At 35.7% G+C, this 19,725-nt stretch overlaps 2 protein-coding genes across 2 annotated transcripts; one reads left to right on the forward strand and one right to left on the reverse strand.

The window, feature by feature from the left end:
• The first annotated feature begins 33 nt into the window (after positions 1–33).
• Positions 34–2,175, forward strand: LOC135694137 (uncharacterized). The gene has a single exon (XM_065212826.2). It carries the CDS (start codon positions 276–278, stop codon positions 1,791–1,793), a length of 1,518 nt encoding a protein of 505 aa, XP_065068898.2. The 5' UTR covers positions 34–275; the 3' UTR covers positions 1,794–2,175.
• A 145-nt stretch (positions 2,176–2,320) lies between these two features.
• Positions 2,321–19,569, reverse strand: LOC135694136 (meprin A subunit alpha). Its single transcript, XM_065212825.2, has 15 exons — positions 19,012–19,569; positions 17,887–17,931; positions 17,138–17,242; positions 15,407–15,592; positions 14,514–14,631; positions 13,632–13,744; positions 12,803–12,874; positions 11,203–11,421; positions 10,004–10,177; positions 8,265–8,390; positions 6,241–6,500; positions 5,156–5,252; positions 4,371–4,472; positions 3,922–4,026; positions 2,321–3,134 (listed from the first exon to the last, which is right to left on the reverse strand). Exons 1-15 carry the CDS (start codon positions 19,100–19,102, stop codon positions 3,022–3,024), a joined length of 1,926 nt encoding a protein of 641 aa, XP_065068897.2. The 5' UTR covers positions 19,103–19,569; the 3' UTR covers positions 2,321–3,021.
• Between the last annotated feature and the right edge of the window lie 156 nt (positions 19,570–19,725).

Genomic DNA, 19,725 nt, shown 5'->3' on the forward strand with positions numbered 1-19,725 from the left:
GCGGAGTGATGAAGCAAGTGAAATCATCATGAAGTAAAGCTCCTGTCAGCCTAATTTTACACAACAAAAAGAAGATTATCTTCTAAATTTTTTTGATTCCATTAATTTCCGGTGAAATTTGGCTGGTAAACTGGTAAAACAATCATTGGTAAGAACTGAACTAACCAAACTGCTTCATTCTTGCAGCAGTTTTATTGTGTCCTTGGTAACGGAGTTAGGACGTGTCTATTTAAATTGCATTTCACAGGTCTACCTTAGATTAACCGTCTAGCAAAATGAGTAAAGTATTATTCATTGTACTAATAGGATGCCTTGTTTTCAAAATATTGGATATCGCCTACATCTTCTACCGTAACAGCAATGAAATTCATACTCCATTATTCAGTTTACCAAATCTTGATGAACTGGAATTAAGCCCACGTGATCATTTTGTTTATCCCGAGGAGGAAGAAAGATTCAACTGGGAGCAAATATTGGAGCCATGTAAAAGCGATTTGAAATGGAAATTTAGGACACCACAGCATCAAGAAAACCAGCGTAGGACAAGTGCCATTGACAGTGTTATAGTTTACTTAGAGGTCAACCCGGCAGGTTATTACAGTAAATTTATTTTGCATACAAAAACAAGGGATGGGAAAGCGAAATCAGTAGGGGGAGATTCATGGAGAGCGTTTTTAACGGGAACAGCGGAACAAAGTGGCATTGTTTATGATAACAATGATGGTACCTATGAGATTTGGTTTTTTATAGCTGAGCCTGGCAACTATGAATTAAATTTAGTTCTTGATTACTCACTATGCGATGGTTTAAGGGATCCACCGGATAGATGGTTTGAGAAAGGAAATTACCAGGGAAAATTTCAAGAAGATGGAATCCTTGGGTATCTTGATGACTTTTTAGTAGAAAGATCCTTACCTGTGCCTTTCAAAGTAAATAGCCAGAACGTGTTTAATGGATCCAAACCAGAAAGAAGTAAACCTAGGTACTCAAATATCAAAATACCATGTCCCAATACCAGTTATTGCAATCATTCGTGCTTCTTTGTTTGGGATGGGTATGGAAGATGGAAAAACAATGGCGGAAAATACAGCTGGACGCCTAACTTGCCAGTTTTGAATCCTGCAAAATATAATTCAAAGCCCAAGCTTGAGACGCTATGGTTTCTTGGAGACTCGTTAACCTATCGTTTCTGGGATTCGTCTTATACCAGAGTTCTTTGTAGACAAGCTTTTAAAAAATGCAGCAAGACTTACACATGGGTATACAAGATTGACAATAGAGGCGAGCCAAGAAAACCTATAAATGTTGGTCTGCAATTTAATCAAACTCGTTTCTTTGAACCTCTTCGTGATATACTTAGTAAGCCTGAAATGCAGACGAATCGAAGTGTTTTGGTCATAAATTTTGGGCTGCATATTATCACGAGCCTAAATTTTAGTGTGTACCAAAATCTGTTAGATGAATTCGTTCATATTCTAGACCTAAATAGAAGCCAGAGAAATCATTCCAGCAGCCCTCGTGTTATATGGAAAACAACCACTTTAACACACATAGAGAACACACAAGTATGGAACCGGACGTATTCAAGATTTATGACAAATCACAGAATCTCACTGTTTAATGCTTACGCAAATCAGAGGCTATGTTCTGCCGGCGTAACTATCTTCGACATTTTTCCAATATCTGCTTCATATTACAAGGGAACTAAAGATCATGTGCACTATGAATACTTTGTCTTTGAGCCTGCTGAAGACAGTTTAGCAGATTTTGTTTGGAAAAAATATAACACGTAAATTGCAATCATTTTTACAAACTTAGTGACAACCCTGTGTAACAAACCCGACGAAGATTTCTGTCACGGGGGATAGCAGGTAAATATGACAGGGGACAGAAGAATTTGCTTTGGACTGGCAGGGGATGGGTAAAACTTGCAATCATGTTGGCAGCACTAGGCATCAAATAGGTGTATTTATTTATAACTCTAGAACACCCCCCACAATGTTGTGTTGTGTTAAAACGAGATCTGAAAGCAGACAAAAAATTTTGGCTTGCAGGGGAGGTTGGGAAATATAAAATATCCTAGGTCTCTCCTAAAGGGGACTCCCGATCAGAAGATTTCTTAAAAAGAACGGTTTTCACCGGGTTTGCTATACAGGGTGTATCAATTTAATCAATTTTTTCTTACCAATTCTTATCAACAGTGTTTTATCGCAATTCCTCGATTAAGCGCCCAGACGCTTAGTTGGAACTTGGATATATTGACTGGGCCTATTTTCGAGAAGGGAGGGTGCCCAATAAAGAGGACGCAAGGAAAAAACAATTATTACAAGAAGTTTTGAACATCAACTGGGTTTAACATTCGTCTGAAATCTCTTTAAGAAAAACTATTTTGATAGTGCTATGATCGCTAAGACAATTAAAAAATGATTATTTAGTTGAATGATTTAAGCTAGTCTCATATATAACAATTCAACTTTTCTATGCGTTTGATTGCTGTTAACTATTTTATGTAATGCATGCTATTTAACTAGACCTAACTAGCTCCTCTAAAATGAAAACACTTAACATATTAAAGGTACGTTGGCTTAATATCAAAGTATAAATCAGGTGTTTCAGACAATAGATCAACCTAGTATGATAGCTGTTAGTCACTGCTTGCTTATTAACTACAAGATTATTAGACTATTATAAAATTCTTTCATGAAATGACGTCTTTCTCTACCCAAGATGTCGCTCACACCGCATGTCTGCATTCTGCGTTTCCATGCTGTTAGATCGTTGAAGCACCTAATATTCAAATCTGTAAAGTTCTGGTTAAATTTTGACGTTTTCTGCAATGATATTCCTTTTTTCTGTCAGTAAGCTGATCAAGAATCGATTTACTAGCTCTGGTAATATCGTCCTCTTGCACCCAGAAAGATGTGGCGTGAGCTTCAATCTTAAAAAGTTACTTAAACTCCGTGTTTAAGGTTCCTGTATAGTAAACACAATTAAAATGCATCTTCGACATCAATTTTTGATTTATTCGCAGACTCCACAACTATCTTTGCAGTTTTCTTGCATCCATGATGGATTTTTACTACATTCGCCTCCTCTGGCCCACATTTTGCATCTTGGGTGTTTATCAAGACAATCTAAAATGATAACAACATTTGAACAATGTTTTTTTTGGTTTTAAGCGAATTTTTAAATCCGATCAAAATCAAATTAGTAATTAATTGACAATTTCACTAAGATTAGGTAGGAAGTGTTTTTCATTTTTTATGATTCTTCTTTCTTATTATTCTATGGTTCTTCTTTCTTCCTTCTTTCTATGAGATATTTTTTCATTTTCAAATTCCAGCTTGAAGGTATCTCGCACTATGATGTAATATTTTTTCAAAGCCATTTTCAAGTTCTGTACCGCCAAAAATTGTATCTAGCACTCTATGCCCTCACACGTGATTTTTCACTTTATGATTTGCATTTGATCTTGTCTAAATTATTATAATTCATTATTTTATGCTTTATTATGCTCCAACCGGAAAAAAGCAATTCGCAGAGTAATGCAAAAACCGTCTCTTCGATTACCTTGGAGTGTTGCGATTGGACAACTCTTAATACGGATACAGGGCCAAGGGCGTATCAGAGAGGAACAAAAGCTGTCACCAACTGCAGATAGGTGAATAAGAAAATATTGCGTTCGAATGTGTGTTCTCTGGGGCTTAATATTCTTGTCTAATCCAAGGTCAAAAGATTTTACATTCGGATATTTTGTGAAATACCCTAACGCGGCCGCTAACGAAATTTGTGTTCTAAAAAATCATGTCTCTGAATTTGTGTGTGGTAAACAGGATCATGCATTTAGGATATATACTGCAGCAATATGAAGAGTTACATCAAAGTCAGAGCCGGTTGTTCGTATCCATGTTATCTACAAACCTTGGCATGTCCTACAGCAATTTACCCAGCGATCAGCACTGCACATACCCAAATCATCTCTTACAAGAGCCGCACATTGACCTATTTTGTCCACGCAGCGTTCCTCTGTTGAGAATGAATTACGAAGGGCTTCAGTTAATTTTATACAAGTAAGATTTTATTAAGTAGCTTTGAGGTAGAAACACAGCTGACACTGATCCAAAAAACAACCATGAAAGGAAGGAAGCTAGGAATTGGAGCTATTTTATGACATCACAATCTTTAGTACAAAACTAAACGAATGTAAATTGAATGACTAAGGTCTTCAACCCTTACTATTGATGGGTGATCACATTACATTTGAATGACATAGCATATAAGGATTTAAATACTGTAGGATGATATGTCATAATGTTTTCTAGATAATCTGATATAATATCATAATTTTAGAAATAAACATCATGTTTTACCTGAGCACGCCTGGCAACACTTTCTTAACATGTATGCAGGATTTTTGAAACATTCTCCATTCTTTGCCCAATTCTCGCATTGTAAATGCAGATTGGTACATCCTACGAACATATTCAGAGACATTTAGAAATCATCTCCTAATTCCAATTTGCAATGACGTTAGGAAGAAAGAACATGACAACCAAAGCACCGCTCCAACAGCAGAAACATTTTCGTGCTTTCATGAATGTTGACAAATAGTATTAAAATCAATACTGGCAAGAGAATGTAGTGATCGCATGTAGAATTTCACAGAGGCGACGTTTCAGAAGGCTAAAGATAATTTTTTTTTAAAAATTAACGAAGAAGTAGAAAATTTTTTGAAGGTTTCCGATAAATTCTGTGCTTCAGTGGATTGGGGCTAGAGCCTCTATCGTAGATCATTAACCTTGATCTTTTCTTACAAATCAAACATTCGTGATGACAAAATCTGCAATTGTGATGGTTCAATGTGAAGCAAATAAAACAATTATGTCTATTTACACAGTTATGCATTTTTATAATGTAGCCTTTTTAAAAAGACCCGTTTGCTGAGAAAAGAGGGACTTTTCAAATTCAAAAAGGGTGGGTTTAAGTCAAAATTTTGGTTTATTTCAATTTTCTTAAGAAAGTGTCAGTACACCAGTGCTTTCTAATTCCTGTACAACAAATTATCCTACAAATGAGGAAGACATATAAATCCATCCCTTTTCATTATTAATTGCAAGTAAAGCATAAAAATGCAATGTCACGAGTGAGTACGAACTTTGTATTCCGTCGATGCATTCGCCATCATCAAGATACACATCATCAACAAGTATTTTAGAGATCTTTGAACCTCCAAAGCGGTACGCAAACTTCAACTGAAGAAATAAAGATTTCATATCACGTTATGCACGCTTTTACTCGATAAATCTATGTATTTCCTACGACAGACACCTGAAGAACAGCATGCAAGATCTTGCAATAATCAGAAAGAGGTACATCCTACGAATAATCAAAAATGAAAACGATAGAAAGCTATAGCATATAAAGTTGTCGATTCTGGGGCATAATTGATGTTACCATATACTGTTAGTTATCGTTATTTTGCATTTAGGCCATCCTAAGATGAGCCTCTCACTTGCATTTTCATGTTACTTTTCAAACAATTTTTAGGGGTACAGAATTTTTAACTTGGCTTTGAAAAATTTCACATTTGTTTTGGCACATCTAGGTGCGAATCTATAATCAAGGAAATAAAAGGGTGTAACCTATTTGCCGATTCTAAACCAGTCTTAAATTGATTGCAGTTCCTTTTCAGATAGAGCATGGTTGAGTACCATCACAGAAAAGCCACTTTTCTTTAAAGCACAGAGCTGTTACCTATTTTATATTAAGTAATGGGTATTTTGTGCTCTTCCATTGGTTTTACCAATACGACGTCTATAGGCTTTATTAAAAAATTTCAAGATGTGATCGCAACAAATGTCAATATCAAGACGATATCAAGATGTCAATAAGTTTTGTGCACTTTTCCACTCAACAAAACAGTTACAGCAAAAAGGGAGGGATAAGGGGGCATAATCACCGCACTTATCTCCTAATAAATTGCTAATTATAAAGGTTCTTTTTTCCCTTTCCGACGTAGCTTCTAAAAGTACAATCTCGGTGTTAACACTTGATGCCGGATACGCGGCTATTTCTTTTGCACTGCACAATAAGCTAAAATTGCAGTCCAGTACAGTTCTGTATGATTTCCTAGCATAATTTCTATACAATTTCTTCTGAATTCATAACATCTATGGATGTAACCTTTATATAAATTGTTAATATACTTCCAATGTAAATATAAAGCAAGAACAAACATGCCTTGTATCTTTCGTCTGTTATTGGCAGAGTTGCTGCACCTTGTTTCCACTCCTCTCCCATATCTGTGGTTCTTTCCCAAAGCATCATATGGCGTCCCGATTCATATACAATACGCAGTTGCAAACTTCCTACATCTCGTCCACTCATCAAATAAAAGAAGTTCAAGCATTTTTTAAAGTCGTTCTTCTTTATAAAAGAGCTAACAAGGTATGCAGCTTGGCCCTTTATGCAGCTTTTGGTACCAACTGTGAGAAATGATCCTGCAATGAAAGAAACAGTGATACTCTTGTGATAGTAAAATCAAATGGAAAACGAATTTGATATAATAACGATTCATTCTCGCGGAAGAAAATCAGAGATCAGCCGTAACAGAATTCGTTTTCTATTCATGGGAGGCTTGTGTTTCCCCTCTTATATACAAAATGCTTGAAGACAAATATCGACAAACTTTTGATCTCTCTACAAATATAGTTGTTACAAAATGATGGCAAGCCAGCCTCTTTGTAGGGTTGTTAAGAGTTACAGGCGCGCAACTACGGGGGGGGGGTCCTGGGGGTCCAGACCCCTGCCCTTTTTCTCAAAAGGGGAAAAGTGCCCTTTTTCTTGGAAAATTGCTTGAATATTTTGATTATTACGCTAAAATGGTTGGTCATACAGTAAATGACACACTACGGAGATGTAATGGACCTCCCAGGAATACAGATAAATTATTTAGTCAATTTTTCACGTACTTGTTGGGTCGAACGTCATCATGTTGCAGTAATAGAGTATATCTTCAAGCCCCAACTCTACAGCGTGTTTTATGATGCGTCACGCACTGGCTTTGAAGAAGAATGGTTCTGGGACTCAAAAACCAAAATATAGGCACAAGATTTTGAACGGGATAGAGCCTCTACGACCTCTGGTAAGAGCTTGTAAGAGCTTGTTGGGTCGACCAAGACATTTTTCAAGCCTGTCACATAGTTGACAGGGTCATAGAAGACCTTTGCATGAAACGAGCGAATGCAGAGAAATATTCGCGGACTGGTTTTAGAAAGCAGTAAAGATGGCACAAAAAGTTGATGTTCAGCTGTTCCGTTCCTTGTCAGTATTACAAATCAGCTGAAAGCAAGACTTGGAGACAGAAACCAGCTAAAGCCAAGGCTCGTGGAACTGTTCAACCTACTCCCACTGTAGTGCGAAGCAAAGGATTCAATAATAATATTTCAAAGAGCAAAATGTCTTCGGATATGGAAGATGATGGGCTGCTATTCAAAAGTGAGCTGGCGCTGGGAAAAGGAGATGACAGCAGGGTCGCCGAGAGGGGGACAAAGGGGCAAACTGCCCTAGGGCCTCGAGGTCTAGGGAGCCTCACAAAGCAACGAATTCCGTTTTTAAATGGAATTTATTAAAAGTTACAAAATTACAATTAAAAAGTAAAACATCTTAAACGAATTAGTGAATTTAAGCTATTTGCAAGGGTGTGGTGGCAAAATTTTTGCTCGCTTCGCTCGCAAGAGGCATTGTTTTTTCCATTTCCCCCCTCCCTCGGGCCTCCTAAACTTCTCGGCAGCACTGTACGGCAGACAGAAAGAAGTCATTTGCATAGTTAAAATTAAAAGGAAAAAGTAAATCACACCTCACCACAAAATAAACCGTACACCACAACTTTTCTCTATTGATCAGTTTCCCTTGTCTGGCGTACAATATTTACAGATTTACTAACTGCTCATATTTTCGCCGTACCTAAACAAATGCCCCGGTGGACCTTTAATGAAATTTAATTAGTGCCCTTTTTGTGTCTTGGACCCCTGCCCTCTGAAATTTCTGGTTGCGCGCCTGAGTTACGTCTCAAAATGCCGTAAATGAGGTATTAATTTATATTCAATACCATTAAGTGTTAGACTATAATCTATGGCAATATGTAAAAGGCATTTCAAAACAAGAATGATGCAGGCAAAGACCAAATCACTCAAATATAGTCATCTATGATTGTTGATCTGGGAGTGAATCATCGTGTATGATGAGCTGTAATTTAAACACACCTATTCCTGTTGTATGGTCCTTCAAGGTGTCGTTGGCCTCTGTCCTAGCCCACTCACATGAAGTCGCCTTTTGTGGTTTGACTTCCCACATTCCTGAATTTTTGTCAAAGTTTGCATCATATGGAGCTAGAAAGAAGTAGTGAAAATTGGAAGCTATTAGGATAAAATATATAATAGTAACGAAGAAGAACAACATAAAATAAGACGGTTTCAGTTGATAGCAAAGATAAATCAAGGCGGTAACATAGAAATGAAACAGCAAAGTTGTCCAGAAAAAGCAAAAAATGTATGAAATATTGACAGCAACACATACTAAAAGCCTTAATACTTTATTTACCTTAAAAATCTCAATTTCCAAGCTTTCGTATTTTCCTTTATTTTCAAATAATTTTTTTGGGCTACAGAATCTAAAACTGGCTTTGAAAAAGGCAAATATTTTAAGACATTTGGTTACGTAGGCCTCACAACCCGAAGATTTGGGAAAGAAATGGAACAACAAAAATTTAATCCTGAGAGGACAGCCTTCTCGGTCTTACAAATCCAAAATGTTAGTCAAAACGTGTGATTGTACCAAAAACTATCGTGGGGGAATGTCTCTTCATCTAGCAGTTTTGAAATAATCCACCCTAAACAAGCCCCTGGGAATCTTTTGGTGGGCGACTTATTCGAGGGGGGCACTTACAAAAATAATGACAATGTTGCCACATAGATATCTCGTTTTGTAGCTTTGTAAAGTTCAGTTCATTTGTAATTTCACTTAATGAAACTTTCTAAAATCAAAACAAAGTATAGACCAAACCTAGAAAATATTTTAGTCCAAAATACGGTTATGCTCAGTGGCGGCGCCAGCTATTATAGAGTGGGAGGGTAATGGGCGCGGCCAGGGGAACCACGCCCCTTTTGCCTCGTTTTAATGATTTGTACCTAGTTAACTTTCCTTGGGAAATCTGATCTACCTCTACCCAGCGTTTTTTAATCCATTTTTAAAAGAAATATGTAGACCATATTTTCAGAAAAGTGGGGGGGGGGGGTAATTACCATACCACTCTTTGGCGCCGCCACTGGTAATGCTTATTGCTTGGGGTAGTCTCTTCATTAATGTCTTGTTTATTATAGGCTTTTTCATTTGTCACTGAATGTGTAATCAATTATGGACTAGATGTTCTGACGTTTCATACTCTGAAGATTATTAACAAAAAGCTTTAGTATGTTTTGATTTTGAATTATTTCAAGGACAAGTATTCAATAGACAACCTTAAATGCGACAAAGGGTCGAAGCGCAGCGTGGTAGCGTCGCAAACATTTTTTATTAGAGACGTCACAATATAATATGCAGGTACCGGTGTTTACTTCCAACTGCATAATTTGATAATAAGTAGCAGGGTCCTGGTAACGTACTTTTTCAAAGAAAATTTACTTTCTGGGTGTTGTTTGCTGTTGCTTGGTATTTTTTCAGTACGATTGAAAATTCCAATAATATGCCCTGTCGTTTCCATCGTTTTTTTAACTGGTTTAAACAAATGAAAATCCAAAAATCAGTTATAGTAACTGCAAGAGCACTTTTACACATTAATGCAGGAAAGGTGTCCGATATTTAATTGATATAAATAGGCATTTCTATAGGCTTTGCAAAATAATTTTTCATCTTTTAGTAACTCTAAGCCCATTTGGTCGAAGCTCTTGCTGTCATCTGCTCGTATTTGTCAATACACAAAAAACAAAAAACATATTTGACATACACTTAATACACTTTTCGGTTCTGCAGATCTTCATTTGAAGATTTCTTTGTTTGCAGTCTTCCCATATACAGACTTCCTGGCGAAATCGCTGTCCAAGACCACATGTTCTGGAACAGGCAGACCATTCTGTCCATTTAGAAGCACCCGGCATGACAACTGGCTCCTCAGTAGTTGCTGGCAAAACACAAAATATTTAAGATATAATCTTTTTAAGACGTCAAGTATGAACATGTAAAACTAGGATCTTATAATTCTTAAACATTTTTTAGATATCGTGAACAGATAGCATCAGATAAAATGACATACCTACACAAAGAGAGACCTCTTTGTCACTTCCCTATCATATATTCTTCCTATTTTTAGCCTTCATCCTAAGCTTCTTTTCAACACACTCTTCATACCTTTATTAGTTTCATTGCATTGGAATATGAGCTTAGGAGAAGGCTTTAAGACTGGAATTAAGTTTCAAATACAATAAGTCTGCATCCAAAAATGTTGTTGCTCATACACCTATTCGTTGTTGATTTATTGGCATGAGGCAATTAGGCAGTAAATATGGCCCCAACATATGTGACAAAAATCTGACGAATTTTAGCAATATGATAAAACATTTACAATACTGTTAGTGTTTTTGCATCAACACACTGTAAGTACCGGACAGCTATCATAACAAAAGTATAACCTTTTCACAAGATGAAGAGACAAAGTTTTCCAGAATGAAATTAAATAAAAAAGTGACGAAGGTTCAGTACAACGAATGAGAGAAAAAATATTTTTTTACCAGATTCAAGATCGGGAGGATAGTTGTACTGAACCTATACCTATTAGAGGTAGGTAATTGCATTGATGCAGTAATTGAGCTTGCAATTGACATGTTTGAGCAATTTAAAAGCATTGCCTAAGTGTTCCTAATAGTTGCTACAATAATATCCTCCCAGTAATTAACCTTTTACTTTTAGCTATTTCGGAATATTTTATGAACAGCTTTTCTTCAAAACCTGAGTAAATCATCTAACAAATAGCATTAATGAAACTACCATAAATTATCGCCTGTTTTAGAGAGGCACTCATTCAAAGGGGGCTTGCAGCAAGAAAAAAAACTGGATTTTTGTGGAACTGAATTTTATGATAGCTCTATCAAAAAGTTATTCAGTCAATAAAATCTCTGTTCTGACTTGGGGACGTATCTAAATACTTACGTTTGTCGTTACAGAACATTCTATTGAGTTTTTCAATATCCAGTTGACTTAGATCAGTTCCACCAAGAACTTTATTAGGGTTGTGCCGTGCCTGTAGCGTGATTCTTGATCCTTTACCATAAGCTGTCCTTGGGAAGTGCATGATTGAGTTGAAATCGTACTGGAAGTGGTACATGTCGGTATTGTAAAGAGTATGGCGATGAAACACGTTAGACGTCCCTAAAAGTACAAATAAATACAACAGAGGATATTAGATCTGAAGTAAATATTGTAAATTCTATTGAGCGAGGAAAGACAAGGGTAATTTCTAAAGGACGTAAAGGTGCTGTTATAGAATTTAAAAGGGTAAAAGGGTTACAGAACAGGACATCTAGACGGACGCCAAACGATATCATCAAAGATGAAGCAATAGGAAAAAAGCAACATCGTAATGCACCAAGAGAAGAACACAAAATGAATGCATAAATGATATGTTGTGTGCAGATATTTCTCCCCGACATACAGGGTTTCCCCAGAGCTGAACTGATTGTCATAAAATTGGCTGTTAATAATTGGAACCAGCAACTCTAAGCAGTACCTATGAACTTTAGAAAAGATACAGAAACTTTTTTAAAGGAATTTGTAACAGTTTTAATAGCAAACAACTGTCTACAACCCAGTTAATTTTACTTGGCAAATCCAAGAGTCCACGGCACACTTCAATTTTTTCAAATTTTCGAGCAAATTTCACCCCTTTTGCTCCCCATCCTCACAATTACTATGTTGATAGATTCGTTCAGCTGAATAAACGTCACAAGGAAAAATACGTTTGAAACCGAATTCTCTGTACTGGAACGTTGGAGTCAAGCAGTGGACGGCCATAAGAGGGGGGAGGAACGAAAAACAAACTCTGCTTTATAGTAAACCTGCGCTGTTTTTAGGGAAGAAGATGGCCGGTTTACTCGAGCTAGCAAACTAACGTTAGAATTCCAATACTTTATGCAGTGGTTATTTGTTAATACTGATTCTAATTATGATTTGAAAGCTTTTTACTTGACTCTCAGTAGCACATTGAAGGTAGACAATCGAACAAGAGGAAGATCGAGAGTTTGAAATCCAACGTGGTTAATTATAAATAATAACGTAAATTATAATTAAGCAATAACCTATTTGTAGAAACAGGAACAAAACATAAGCCATTTGCTATGAACAATCTCTACAAAAGCTGCAATAGAAAATAGATCCTGAGACAAGGTTTTAGCTAAATTTCTCAGGTGATGCAAGAACCAAAATTTAGAAAAATCTATAGATGAAAATTCTGACAGGGAATTAACGGTGATGAAGCCCTTCTTTGAGAACAACTTTTTCTTAAGTTGTAGTTTATACTACTTACATATTTTTAAAAAGCTTAGCGATAGCTGCTAGCGCAAACATCTGAAAATGCATTTGAAAAGTGAAAGCACATTATCGCCATCAGTAACACAGTATTACTCAACTAGTTTTCAAATTTGCTTTTTCTGTTATAGCAAAAAAGTGAAAGAAGTGAATTTCAAAGGCTCTGAGCACCAAAAGCCTTTTGGGATGTTCATTTTCTTTAACGATTTTTTTAGACTCGACTTACCATCTCTGACGTTGTTCCAGTTCACTCTAACGTATTCGTTCCTATCTTGCCGATTTTGCTCGTGAAGGAAACCTAAAAAGTGAAATTTACTTTTATAGAGAGGGAAAAGAGACAACGTCGTAAAATCTACGCTCGAACCCCCACCTACCAACTGCCCGTCCTTCAACTTTGCTCTGGATTCGCCCCTGGTTCTTTCTCGGGTTACGATGTAAAAATTAAGATGCTACTCTAGCATAATCAAGCCAAATGTGGAAATCGCCCGTCTTACATATTAACATTTATAGGAGCAAAGCGTCTGGGGGCTTGTTTCCTTGATAAATTCATATGGCAATGATTTTTCAAGTAGCTATGCCAATTTTGTCTGGAACCCATTGTTTTGAAATTGTAAAGTGAACAGGATAGGGTATCCAGGTCATCAACCAACCCCCTCCCTCTCACTTCTGAGCTAACGCATACATAGTACTCCCTGCATTTTGAAAAGTCATCTTTCTTTCAGAAATATGAAAAATTTTTAGCAATGGAAACATTCAAGTAATTAAGTTATTTTTATTGTTTTATTGTATACAGTTTCTAATATAAGGTCTCTTTAGGTTGTATGCCTTGAAATTGGTTTACATCGTAGAAGAGACATGTCCGAGACATCAGAGTATTTTAGCCTATGTTTCCCAAACAGATTGAAAGGTTCTATGGCGTCAGGACGTCAGCTCAAAATGTGTCCAATCTTTAATATCATCATTTTTTTGCCAGCAAATAATTTTTTGGTATCAATAATGAGAGTAAGATGTTGTTGAAAAAGACTTATCGCGTTGGAAAGCTAAAACTTACTAACCCAAAGCATGGAGCAGCATGTGAAGGGCAATATCGACCTTCCAACATTTCTCCCCCAGTGATATCCAAGTTGGTAGCTTATCCCAATATTTCCTGCCAAGCTCTGAAAAGCAACTGAATTTATACCACAGCGTTTAGTATCATGGATGACAACATTTATTCAAAACTTTATTAAGAAAAAATGAAAATAGTTAGTTTTGAGAAGAAGTACAAATTATGCGAATACTTTGGAGCAAATACTTTTTGAAACTTAGGCTATTCATTAAAGTAAATATAATTGAATTCTTAATTTTTCATGCTGAAGGTATAAGAGATTTTATCAAATTTAGTATTACACAAATTTAGAATTTCACAATACACCAAAAATTTATAGCATCTTCATACAGATAGAATTAGAAGATGTTGATCAAAGAATAGAATGGTTTAAAACTTGAAATAAAGCAAAAATTATATAGATATCCTCAATTTTCATTCAGCCCCTATTGTGAAATACAGAAAGAGACCAACATGTTCCAACTATATACAAACATCATGATACTATATACAAAACAATCCCAATATAATTGTATAAATATCGTATAAAATTACAGCTGAACTCCGAACGAAACGTGAAAGCATGAAAGCATAATAAGGCTTATTTACAATGTGGGGGTCACGTGATTAATGTCCCGACTAGGGTCCAGACGTCTTTAAAATAAATTACAGACATTGTCTTTTTCATGATACTGGCATGTCTGCAAACCATATTTCTTTCCTTTCGCTATCAAATTCAATTTTTCAAGTAAAGATTTACCAAAATCAACCGTAGTGTAAAAGGGACCACGAGAATTATATCCCTCGATTTTTTCAGTTTTCTGAACAATAATTGTGACATAATACATACCCAGATCCATCAAAAAATTCTATCCAGTTATGATCCGATTGAAATTTCTTGCGAAATCTAATACATGTTTTCGACTGTATGGTTTTGATGGCAAGTTCCACAATTTTTTCAAATTTTTCTGTTAAACGAAAAAAATAAAGGAATGTATTAAATAGAAAGGGTTAGATTGATTGATTAGGATAACTAAGTTTTTGTACACCGTAATCAATTATGCAAAATGAACACTTAGACCAGGGTGTTAATTATAGCTAACATCAATGGAAGACATAGGTTCTGACTTTAATTTGCCCCCTTTCCAAGTTTTGAGATTTCACTAGCACTGCTAGCAAAAAGATGATATTATCTCGTATTCCAGGTTCAGTTTAAATCAATTTATCAAGGTCTAGGAATAAATGTAACTCTTTTTAAACATGTCCGTAATAAAATTCAAAATTAAAATAAGAATAAGAACCATTCTAGATATTAGGGGGTAAGGCTTAAACCCTTCTTGCCCCCATGCTTCCATCCTTCATTTTTAGAGTATAGAAAGCTCTGTTGGAAGTCCATGAGAAATCTATAAACAGTTTGACAACTTTAGATAACACAGATCAAACTTCAAAAGCTTTGTCAACATCTTGTTATTTTCCATACCCCTGAAAATGAACCTTCTAACACATTCTTCAACTATAGTCGTGGCATGTTTAAGCTCCTCTGGAAATTTTCATCAAAACCTGTTTATTTGCAATGCATTTTTCCTATTTATTTGCTTATTTGTTTATTTGCAATGCATTTTCAAAACCTGTTTATTTGCATATGCGGATGTTCAAACTTTGCTGTATATTGAAGATTTCTTCCATTATTTCTCCTTGAAACGTCAGAACATGCAGCGGAAAGTGCAAGCACATAATACCTACCTTTATTCCCAGCCTTTATTCCAGTGAATGTTATTTCATATGGTATATCGCCCCTTGGCCACATTTTATCTGTATATGATATATGTGTCTTCTTATCTTCCTTCCTTGTATCGCTTGGATGAGATAAAATTTCTTTATCTCGTTTGTCTAGCATTAAACATCCTTCGAACAACTGGTCGGCCAAGTCTGAAAAGTAAATTTTCTATTATCAAAATAATAAAGATAGTTAATGATAACATTGAGGGCTAAGGAACACGCTCGTTTTTACGGGGGAAGGGAGACTAGCTTCTCGTGCTCTAATACTTAGTTGATTGTGTGGCTTAAAAAGAATGTTTTTTGAGCCCCGAAATCCAGTTTAGCCGTGCACTGGCCAGCCAAAAAGCTAGAAAAGATAAAAGGATCAGTAGCATGGCTAGTGCAATACAACGCTAAACTTTTTTAAAGTAACAATAACTGGCATGTTGGAGAGAGATTGCAGCGATTGCAACTATGTCAAATGCCCGATGCAGCATTATAGCTTCGCAATAGAGCATGGGTGCTCTCGTGTTAAAGGAGAAAGCTCATTTTGTATCAAAGTACAATACTCTTTGTAATTTTGATGTTGCATCATCTAGACCCTCCCCGTCAAAACTGGCGATAACATCCTATCTTTACTTTAGTTGGTCGGTTTATGTCTGCCCTGGGTACCTCACTCTATATAAAATAATAGAGTGATAATAAAGTAATTTTTTTTCATATAGTGAGTCTGGTACCCAGGGTAGTTTATGTCTAACTTTTCCATGAGTGCCAGAGCTTCGAAATACACCATAGAAACAAGGAAAGGAAATATGAAAAATAAAAATAACCCTCTCATCCCGCTTTCTGTTCTTTCTTTCTTTCTATTGTATATCAGATGGAACTCTGGCAGGCAGGGTACTTAGACTTCTGACATCAATGACGTCAAAATGGCCAATACAAATATATTTATGAGTAATATATTCTCTCCCAATAATATATTCGAATAGGAGCCAAATTCTGTACAAAAATCTCAGTGAAGCGTAATAATGCACGTGGTTTTCACTTCATCCATACATGTATGTGAAAAAAAGATAGCTCAAAGTTGCACCGAACTAAACAACACAGAACAATCCTCTTCTACACGTCACATTGTACAACATTACCTATAGAAACACTCTGCAACATGTTGTCAGGTTACGTTCAATTTAAAGCCTCATTTCTTTTATATTTGTTATCAGCGTCTATTTTAGAATATCAAGAAGGAAGTTTATTCTTCAGTTAGCGCTATTTCTTAGGTATGGCTTAAAAGACATTTTATCTAAATACCTGACATTCTACCTTACTTATATTCTGTAATTGGCGAAAGGGTTGTTATGTTATTACATGCTCTCTTCTTTAACCTTGCATATTGCAAATCTATTCGATTCTTTTGCAACTCCTATGAGCATGTAAAAATACTCTTCAACGGACTGATCAACAGTAGCCTAAATTAGTTTGTTTGATACAGTAGAGCCTCCATTAACGATACCTATATACAACGAACACCTTTCAACAACGGACAAACATTTTTGTCCCAAATGCTTCCAAAGGAATCTCTTCAGAATGGACACCTCGCGACAACGGACAGATATTTTGTCCAAAATGGTCAAGACTCTCTCTTAAAGAAATCTCTATGCAACGAAAACCTTTCTATGGAGGCTCACTCATTTCAGGATCAGATTTAGCCACACTTACGCATTTCAGGATCAAAGAGCCGGTTCATTCTTTCATCATCGGATCCAGGTTTTGTCTTTTCATTAATCTCTTGGACATCCCCTGTGGCAGTGTGATCTCGAGGATCTGCAAAGGCAAAAAATCAAATCGTTTCGTTGCCATTCAGAAACGACTTTTGACTATTGATTCAGTAAGCAAAGGGACGGGAGAAGAAGATGGCATGTATGGTGAAGAGCTGGAAAAACAATGCAAAACTCAAAATTGTTATACTTCCCTAATTGCTCAGGCAATCCTTAGACATTTATGTTACAAAATCTAATGTCAAGTATCTACACTGATGCTAAGCATCTATAGGTAGATGTAGATGAAATCTCATCCTCAAAAATTATTTTTCGATTTAACATTCTAATTTCGGCTGCAATTTTCTGAGCATCATTTATAATCACGTTACCTCATCGTTCAGTAACCTAAAATCCAATTCACTTCAAAATTTGCAATTTTACATTTTATTAAGAGTTTAATCACAAGCGAGGCAAGAAAATGAAAGATTGAAGAAAGAATATGGCTTGAATATGATATGAACTGCATATGTAAATAAATTAATGTTAGTTAAATGGACGCTTGCAAGTTTTGCACTTTTAAGATACACACAGACAAGCTTGTTTGCCCTTGAACTTGGCTCGTACCAAAAACCCTTGTATCAAATACATTACTCTTCTAATTTGCCTGTTATCTTCAACTAAAAATTATCGCGTAAATACAGTGCTTACCTGAAGAGCGATCAAGGATGAATTCACTGTTTTCAGTTGTTGATTCTGTAATGAACAAGAAGCTATGTGTATAATTTTCATGATTGTATAAAATTAATCATTTAGGGGATCTGATCCAATACTAGAGATCATACCAACATCTTTCTGCCTGACTGTTAAGTGTCGGAGAAGTTGCAACATGCGATCTTGATATGTCAGGTATCGAAGTATGCTGTAAACTTTCATATTGGAATTTCAGGTGTTGAAGACTGTCTCTTCAAATTTCATATGGCAAGTTACGTCATATTTATACAATATATGATATGTTAAGGTAAGTGCTTCAGTGTTTAGTACTGGATGGCTTATCATTACCGTAAGTATCTAATTCTAAAAATCTTAATGCAAAAACTAAGATAAATTTATGTTACCTAACATCAAAACACAATACAAAGTTACTTCAGTGAAAAAAGTACCTACTGATAAATGCAAAAACTAAATTTCTAGATACCTCAAGGGAAAGTCAACTAAACGAAATGATAATTCAAAAACAGTGGTTACTAATTGCTTGATTATCATATTTGAGCATAAACTCAGTGTTAGCTTTGTCAAAGCAAAGATTTATTGAGACTTGCATGTGATCGAATAAACGTGATACCAATTTGAACATTTTCGTTCTACTTTGGCAAAAATCCCATTTGACCCCGATATTTGCCCGATTTTGGGAAATCCCATTTGTTTTGATTAAACGTTCGTATCCTAATTACAAGAGTGAATTGTCTTGTTAACTGATGTTATCTGATACTCTAGATGCAAAGCAATACTAATGCTTGGAAAGCCAAGTGAAAATTTGCATGGAAAATAAGCAGTTTTCTGAATCGTCAAACATTTACATAATATATTTGTACGCTCTTCTAACAGAAAGATCTCTTAGAATCTTCTTACACAGAAAGAAAACTTCTAATAGATATGTCTTAGAATTTTAGAGTGACATGGTTACCAACACTTAGTCTTTTACCGCAAATGCATTTTTAAAATTTCAGAAATTTACAATGAATTTGTTGATGCATTCATTCCACGTTAAACTTTGCTTCAAAAAGAGTTTTTGATTACATGAAATAAGCCGGCATAAGTACTTTGTTTTCTTACCTCCAGAGCTTATTTCCCTAGCAGATACTCCACGTAAGGTAGCAATAATAAAAACAGGGAACCAGAAGCACCGCATTATATCCTCTTGCATGGAATCTACTTCTATTTGTTGTTTGTTCGTTTGTTTGCTTAAATGATATCTATGGAGTTAACTGTTAGTCAAAATACGTCTCTGCTTGTACCGGTCCATGTACGTCGAAGTTAATGGTGCATGCATGACCTTTATGCATAGTGAGTAACTTTACTTGTACCATCACATGAAAAATTCATGTAATTGGTATGATTACTATTAACTCTAAATTTAAAATATTTGATTAACCATTTATCATATCAGTAAAGAATCATTTATATAGCTTTTGGTTCTTTAAAACTGATAGAATTAAAAATTGATTCGAATTTCATTATTAAATATATCAGATAACCTGCTTATTAAAGCAGAACTCAGAAATCAATAACGTATTGATTATGCCAGCTCCATAGTGCTACTCTCTTAATGACTAAATATCTCTTCGAAATACATATGGAACAGGAACTGCAACAGAATGTACAAAGAACAGTTGTTTTTACGTCATCAATCAGTTTGTTACTAGAGCACCTTTCTACGGTTATCAAGGTCTACGATTTATGATTGAAGGGACACAACATTGTACAATATGAGCACCATGTGTTTGTCGCGTGATCATGCCACCAGTCAATATTTTAAGCAATGAGAAT

This window comes from Rhopilema esculentum, chromosome 11 (assembly GCF_057945365.1).
Source record: "Rhopilema esculentum isolate cy_ngs chromosome 11, ASM5794536v1, whole genome shotgun sequence".
Lineage (NCBI taxonomy): Eukaryota > Metazoa > Cnidaria > Scyphozoa > Rhizostomeae > Rhizostomatidae > Rhopilema > Rhopilema esculentum.